The sequence below is a fragment of the Squalius cephalus genome, assembly GCF_949319135.1.
Source record: "Squalius cephalus genome assembly, chromosome: 11".
NCBI lineage: Eukaryota > Metazoa > Chordata > Actinopteri > Cypriniformes > Leuciscidae > Squalius > Squalius cephalus.
In genome coordinates this window covers 35153584-35162408 of record NC_137132.1, presented here as the reverse complement: position 1 = coordinate 35162408, position 8825 = coordinate 35153584, and the positions used below count along the sequence as shown (strand labels likewise).

At 35.9% G+C, this 8825-nt stretch overlaps 1 protein-coding gene across 1 annotated transcript in view; it reads left to right on the top strand.

Moving 5' to 3' along the window:
• Positions 1-6116: 6116 nt before the first annotated feature.
• The window catches only part of dock10 (dedicator of cytokinesis 10), a 133438-nt gene continuing 130729 nt past the window's right edge, over positions 6117-8825 (top strand). Inside the window, exon 1 of the mRNA XM_079885596.1 lies at positions 6117-6587. Within this exon, the coding sequence (XP_079741722.1) occupies positions 6480-6587 (108 nt within the window). The 5' untranslated portion in view covers positions 6117-6479. The remainder of the gene's footprint in view (positions 6588-8825) is intronic.

Below are 8825 nucleotides of genomic sequence, written 5' to 3'. Positions count from 1 at the left end.
TGAACTAGAAACCCGATACAATGGTGTGAAAAACAAACAAAAACAAAATGAAATGAAATAGTGATAGAAGAGGATGTGGTGCTGGTCTTCAAGAGTCACTCTCAATCTGTCTGTCTATAAAGCCTATAAAAAAACAGTCTTCATGTATTTCACAACACTTCAGCTTGTGATTCTTATTAAGAGGGGGTCATTTTTAGGATTCTTTACCTAACCCAAGTCTCTGAGACCCTGACAGCTTGCACTTCTGGAGACTCCAGGTAGGTTGGAGTTCTGGAAAATGGTGGCGCTGGAGACTAAAGGGTTCCTGATGGTTTCACACTTAATTCTTCACTTTAATTCTTAATTCTTTTGCAGTTAACATGTGTCTTTTCTTCTCCACCTGTTTTTGTCTGACCCTGCTGACCCAATGAGCATTTCACTGTCCAATGGTCATGCCTTAACTGCAATTTCTAGTATTGCATTAGTATTGCATTCTTCTCATGGGGATTTAATCATTTTTGACTTTTCAGTCTTTGTTAAATCTCTTTTTTTGGCTTATTTTATCTGTAAAAGAAAACTTGGCTAATAATTCTGCACACCTGAAAATAAGGCGTTTATCATTTCCAGCCTTCATGAACAATTATATATATATCGCTTATAAATGATTAAATACAAAATTAATAGTAGTTATTATGATCAATGTGGTTTGGAATTGGTAAAATGTTCCTGGGAATAAAATATGATCAGAAAATCAACGTGCCTAATAATTCTGCACGCACTGTATGGCTTAATCCCTGTCCGGGAAACCGCTCCTAAATCTCTCAAGATCTCAGCATCTTCACTTATTGCAATCCAGACTTTATTTCTTTCATACTAACATTCTTATTGAGAATTAACAGAGGTTTAGAAGTTGAAGTTTTATTGAAAATAATAGAGTGTGATGTCACCATTTTGCTGATCAGTGTTTGCTTTAGTTGGGCTCTTCAGTTTTTAACATTAGTTTTTCTCCAGCTGCTTTAACAGTGTGTCTCTGATACATATTTGTTATGGTAGAAATCCAAGAGTTTCTCCGATTAGATGATATTGTTCCCTTTTTAGTGATGATAGACATCATGTAGTGGCCTGATTTATTTTACCATCTGAAGTCTAATATCTGATTAAGTCGTTAAATATAAGTTGTTAATTTTGCATGCCAATACTGCTACAGAAGATCCTGCTGTGCTGTGACTCTCTGAAAGATTTTATGAAGCCATTATACAGAAAATGTTTTGGCATGCTTATATAGACTCACACAGCCATCAAGAATCAGCGTATGAATCGCAACAATGGTGACAATGAAAAAAATTCAGATCAACTCTGAACTTGTCACAAAAAAAGCTTTGTTGATTGAGATTGATATGTTGATTCTTGATGTCTCTATACTCGATATAGTAAAAAATAAATAAAAAAACAGCTCAAAACATTTTCTGTATACTATATATAACCTATATATTTTAATTACAGAATATCAGATTGTCATAATACTGATGCCACAATATCACAAGAGTCATGTGAAAAATTGTGACATTAATCATAATCTATATATAAAATTAAACTCTCTCTCTATAAATTGAGAGAGATGACTATAACATCACCAATAAGTGACCAACATCATCATCTGATTATATTTTGTCCTGCATTTATTGCCATAACAAAACTAGTGTTAAAATGAAAGAGTCAAGAGCCCAACTAAAGCAAACACTGATCTCCATCATGGTGACATCAAATGTCTGTTAAAGTTTTTTGCACTTTATTTAAATTAGCATATTTTACTTGAATTTTATGGTTTTTGTTTGGCAACCATACACTCTAAAAAGAGATGTGTTAAAAAACAACACACAAGATGTGTTGATGGTATTTTGACACATGTTGTGTAGATTTTTAACACACAATGTGTGTTAAAATGTAACTCTGGATAGAATAGCACTGGGTGGAGGAGAGTTTGTGTTTATGAAAAAAATTATAGGTATATTTTATATGGCATCCCATAAAATGCTCTAAAATAAATAAAGCAATAAATTCAAATAAATAAATTAAATCTTAATTCATGAACATTTAAAGATTAACAGGTGTTTTTTGGCAGCCAATCACATCATGCCTCTTTTTCAATGTCTCTTTCAAATGCTGCTTTCACTTGTTATTAATAACCAGATTAACTTTATTTCTGTCAGACTCTACAGAAGCTCTTATTGAGAATTAACAGGTTTTGGTGTTGAAGATTCATTGAACGTTTCATTTAAAGTCACCAGAATCATGATTAGTGTCAGCTTTATTTGAGCTCTTGACTCTTTAATATTAGTTTTCTCTGATTGCTGTAAATGTGTATTTAATTTGCACATTTGAAACAGCAGAAATAATCATGAGAAAAATATTCCCGGATGATAATTTTATCATCATGAACATGTAGACATGTAACATTCAGCAAGAGCTCAGAAAAAGTTTAATATTTGAAAGGTGAGTGTAACACATAAAAGATTAGCATAATGCAATTAGCTTAAAATTAATTAATAAATACACAGTTCGTACAGAATCTTACAGTCTAAGGTATCAAACAGACATCAAGTATCAGTGTATGAATCTCAACAATGGTGACAAACAAAAAGCTTCATGCCGCAATGCATGCTGGGTACCACCATAGTGCAAATCTCATCCATGACTCCCAGCATGCATTGCGGCATGAAGCTTTTTGTTTGTCACCATTGTTGAGATTCATGCGCTGATTCTTGATGTCTGTGTTTGACTAGTTTCTGCTGCAGATTAAAATTTTCAGAAAACATTTATTTTATTATTCTGCACTGCTGGACAGCATAATGTAGTTTCACAAGATTGGTATACCTAATAGCACATAAATAAACTAAATGCACACCATCCATTTACTCATAAACCTGATCAGATCTGCACTTGCTGATTACAACATCATCAAGAAACATCTGATCATATTTTCACTCGCCATAACAAATGTATTTTATTTAAACACAGTTAAAGCAGCCAGAGAAATATTAAAATAAGAGTAAAGGGTCAAGAGCTCAAATAAAGGAGCCATTAATCACGATTCTGGTGACTTAAATAAAACATTCAGTGAAACATCAACATCTAAACCTCTGTTAATTCTCAATAAGAGCTTGTCTATGTAGATTCATGATGTCTAAAACATTAATGTTCAAACAAACTCTTTATTAAACATCACTGGACTCCATAAACACAAGTTAACAATACGTTTCAGTGTTCATCCAAACACTCAGTTGTAAAAACACAGGAAGTAACTGGCAAATACACACCAACTACAGTCACATGCGTGACACATATCTGACAGAAGTTGTGCAACTATAACACATTAGTGTGTAAAAGGTTTCAACACACTTCTGTGTAAGAGGAATAACACATTAGTTGTGTTAAAGGTAAAACAAAATGTGTAGTCCTTATAAACACAGAGATGTGTTAAGAATCGACACAGGTTGTGTGTTAAATTTGACACAACATGTGTTGTCCCTGAGCACACACACTACATGTGTTAAAATCTACACAACATGTGTTGTCCCTGAGCACACACACTACATGTGTTAAAATCTACACAACATGTGTTAAAATCTACACAACATGTGTTAAAATCTACACAACATGTGTTGTCCCTGAGCACACACACTACATGTGTTAAAATCTACACAACATGTGTTGTCCCTGAGCACACACACTACATGTGTTAAAATCTACACAACATGTGTTGTCCCTGAGCACACACACTACATGTGTTAAAATCTACACAACATGTGTTAAAATCTACACAACATGTGTTAAAATCTACACAACATGTGTTGTCCCTGAGCACACACACATGTGTTAAAATCTACACAACATGTGTTGTCCCTGAGCACACACACTACATGTGTTAAAATCTACACAACATGTGTTGTCCCTGAGCACACACACTACATGTGTTAAAATCTACACAACATGTGTTGTCCTTGAGCACACACACTACATGTGTTAAAATCTACACAACATGTGTTGTCCCTGAGCACACACACTACATGTGTTAAAATCTACACAACATGTGTTGTCCCTGAGCACACACACTACATGTGTTAAAATCTACACAACATGTGTTGTCCCTGAGCACACACACTACATGTGTTAAAATCTACACAACATGTGTTAAAATCTACACAACATGTGTTAAAATCTACACAACATGTGTTGTCCCTGAGCACACACACATGTGTTAAAATCTACACAACATGTGTTGTCCCTGAGCACACACACTACATGTGTTAAAATCTACACAACATGTGTTGTCCCTGAGCACACACACTACATGTGTTAAAATCTACACAACATGTGTTGTCCCTGAGCACACACACTACATGTGTTAAAATCTACACAACATGTGTTGTCCTTGAGCACACACACTACATGTGTTAAAATCTACACAACATGTGTTGTCCATGAGCACACACACTACATGTGTTAAAATCTACACAACATGTGTTGTCCATGAGCACACACACTACATGTGTTAAAATATACACAACGTGTCATTTTTAACATATCTTTTTACAGGTTGTGTTGTTTTCAACTCATCATTTTATAAGAGTGTGCCGACACTCACCATCACTGTGAATGGTATGCAGTGTTTGCTATGTTCTCAAACAAACATGCCAGTGTAAATGCAAGTTATTTGTATACAATATTGTGTCAGTTGCTTCATTTTAATTAAATTCAAAGTGCAAGCTCTGTTAACTGTTATCTCTTCATGAACTTTTGTCAAAAGCAGCATTATCAATCAGGGGTTGAAGTGTGGATAACTGAATAATGTCCCGTACAGTGAGTCCAGTCATTGAGCTTGAAACATTGTGTTGTACTTGTGTTGCACATGCATTCTGCATTCTGTACTCGAGTATTGATTAAACGGTTAATATTGTTGCATCTGGCCCTTTCGCTTTATTTTTAAAAATGACACAATTAGTGTGTTAAAATGACTTACACATTTATTGTGTTAAATTTGACACAACATGTGTTGTCCCTGAGCACACTCACTACATGTGTTAAAACTGACACAACATGTGTCATTTTTAACACATCTCTTTTTAGAGTGTAGCTGCCAGTCATTTGACCCTTTTTTTACGATTTTTTTTACAATGAAGGTTTATGATCATGATAATGATAGTGTTTTTCAGTATATTTTAATTTAGGATATTTTATTTTAATGTTACAGGTTTTTTGGGGGGCTGCCAGTCATTCAACCGTTTTATCATTTAACTGTTTTGTAACTGTTTAATTACAGATTACATTTTTATGTAATTTAAGAAAACAGAAAAAATACTGTATGAAAAATACAGTCAATGTTATGTATAAAAAAATGTGAATTACTGCAATTTGTCATTAATGTCACAATACCTAAAATAACAGCTGAATTTTTAATTTACAGATATTATTTGTAATTTTACAGAGTTTTGAGAACAATTTAAAATGAAAGAAAATGACCGTCCAAAAAATGTTATTTTCTGTAAAATTAGGATTTCTTTAGCCAATAATGTTAAATAGTGAAATTAATTAAAAGATGATCAGCAATACGTAAGTTAACATTTTATAAATAATTATAAGAGGGTACCCATTTTCTCACTTGAAATGTCTGTGCATGGCCCTGCTATGGATTGTTGACCTTTATCTAAAAAAAGAAAAAAATCCAGTGCAACCCATTATTTCGAAAAATTACGTCATGACAGTATTGCTGAGGCTCCAACCAACCACTTTTGCCATGCTTTTGTAATCATGTGTGTTCTGTTTTGTGGAGATGACGCGCGATGGCGCTAAAGTCCATGAATGCTTTCACGCGCGCACTTCTACCACCATCACCACCACTTCCAGACAGTTTGGTTAAAATGACATGCTCACCGAGATTAGCGCAGTAAGATACTTTTTATGCATACGTACGGACTGTAAAATATATTTACCTGCATTAACTGTCAACGTGAGGAATCGGCCATAAAACATATTTTCAAGATGTTGGGCGACTTAGTGTCATATTAATTATAATCTCGGTCAATGAACGTTTAAATGCACTTGATCTGTTGACTTGTATGCACGGCATTTGACATTCTGGTGATGTGGAATCAATAAAGGAAGGCTGGTCGGGATGGTCTGTGAACCACATGAATAGACTACATTCATCTCAATTAGGCTATTATAATCCATCGCTCGACCCGATCAGGGTTTGCATTACTGTTCCTTCTTTACTGGCAATGCTTGGGAATGATACTAAAATGCTGAATTCCAAGAGCACGATCTGTATGATTGCTGAGTAACCCGAGCCCTGCCCACCGCGCTGTAGTAAAGCTGCTGAGTGGAAGCGACAGTGAGACGAAGGACGCGCATTTGCAATCTTTCGATTTCAACGTGATTAAACACATTACGGATTCGTGGCACACACTGCAGATCGTAGCCCCGAATGTACCGATGAAGAAATGGCAGCGGAATCGACCCGGAGATTTACGAAAAGCCTACTGAAGCCGGGAAGCGCCGCTGAGATACGGCAAACCGCATCCAATGCCGTAAGGAATGCTACTATAACGGTAAGACATGCGGACAAGGACCGGGCTCCTTTAGCCTTATTTTGATGCTGTTTGGTGGACGGACAAGACGATGTGTACACCATTTTCCAGTGATTTGCGCAAAAGAGAATCATACTGTGCCTGGATCCCCGACCTAACGGGAAATAGAGGGAAATCTCTCTTTTGCCAAACGTTGTATTTCGTTTTCACGCATATGTAGTGAGGTCTTATTCTGCGGCGAATGATTGTGGAAGTTGTAAATGGACAAGGTGAGTGTTTCGAAAATGACTGTGTCTGTGGGCCACTGATGGCCTCTGTTAGCGGTGCATGTCTTGTTTTGGATCTATAACGATGTTCTTCAACAAATAAACAGCTCGGTGGCGTTCGTAGTGAAAACGCCGCAGAGGAATGTAGTGCTGGGCTGTAGCAGTGAGCAGCGGTTTCCAACCCTGGCTCTCCCTCTTCAGCACTGCACATTTTGGACGTCTCTCTTATCTGACACACCCACTCCAGGTCTTGGAATTAATGATCAGTTGAATCAATAATCAGGTGTGTTTGATTGAGATGTCATCTGAAGTGTGCAGTGGACTGGGGGCTCCAGGGCCAACGGCTAGGTTGTTAATGAATACAGTGGCAAGGATTGATGATATTAATACAGTATTATTGATTTGCAGTGTAGTTCTAGCCTCATTCATTAATGCAGTTCAACAACATATGAACATGTGAATGCAATTAAAACACTTTAGTGCTGCTGCTACTAAACATTGTACTGTAGTTAATGTTTTTGTCTTTTTTACATGTGCACATTTATGTTTTGCTCTGTATTTCTCTATACCTTAAATGTAAGGAGTTTGTTTAAATGTAACAGCAAGTTTTGAGTGAAAAGGGATGGTAGTCAGGTTGATCTGGGTGTCTGGTGTTGGTGGCCGGGAGACTCAGAGAGCCCAAAGAGAAAACAAAAAATGATCATTGGTAATGGTCTTCTTTTATTCTTTCCTCAACCATGTATCTGAGACATTACCAATCAGCAAATTACAGGTGTCCCCACTGTACTAAAGGTAAACCTCTCAGCCAACAGCCAATTAGCACTTTTGTGACTTTAGTGCACTTTTCAAATGTATTTTATAAATGTTCAACCCTACATTCTAGGTTTTGTTGTTGTTGTTGTTGCATGTTGTGCATGTTTGCATGAGTTTGTGTGATATCTATGAGAAATTTGAATACATGTGACACTGACTGGCACTCTGTGTTGCTCTGTCCATTGTTAAGGCAGGGAGATAACATAAGGTTACAACAGAACTTTTTTAAACCATTAATTTCATTTTATGAATGTCATTCCAGCAATAGCTACAAAACCAAAATAAATATTTAAATGTATTACTGTTTAAAGGATTATGTCACATTGCCAGTGATTGGCACTAAGTTGCAAATCCTTGATATAAATATAAAACAAGAATAAGACAACAACTCATAAAGGGGCCTTTTTTGTCCATTCTCACTGCATTCTTATAGGTCACATCACTTTCTTATTGGTTTGGAAGTTTGAGCATTTCAGTTGTTTGTGCTTAAGTAGATTGGGGGGAACAAACCACTCCAGTGTCCATATGCTACATAGGGACCATGAGGGTATTTTAAGGAGGATCTTCTCAGGAGTCTTCCAGTCTGATTCCGGAGCCTTCCTCTTTGATATTTTGCTTTGTACATCTTCCTTTTGTTTGGATGGATGTGTGTTGGCACGAAGAACCAGGTCAGCAGAATCAGGCCTGGTGTGAGGCACCGTTTTGCTCTCTTTGCATTTTATCTTTCACCAAGTCTCTCTTCTGCTATCATGACTGACTTTGACCGCAAGTAGATGTAGATTTCTCACAAGATAGCTTTAATACACTGCTGTGTTTGAGTATTTGTGGGTAACTAAACTCAAGTCAATGCAACAGAAGAGCAATTATTTTTATTTTCAAGCTACACAGATGAACAGTTTCAACTATAACTATGTACAGTTCATAGAATTATTGGCACCCCCGATAAATATGATCAAAGATGGCTGTAAAAAAATGTATCTGCATTGTTTATCCCTTTTGATCATTCATTAAAAAAAATAGCAAAACTCTAACCTTTCATTGAAGTTAATTAATTGAAAGAATTTTGAAATGAAATTTTTCTCAAAACATGGCTATAATTATTGGCGATTATTGGCAAATAAATACTTTTTTGCAACCTCCTTTTGCTATATATAGATATTTTTTATATTATATTATATAT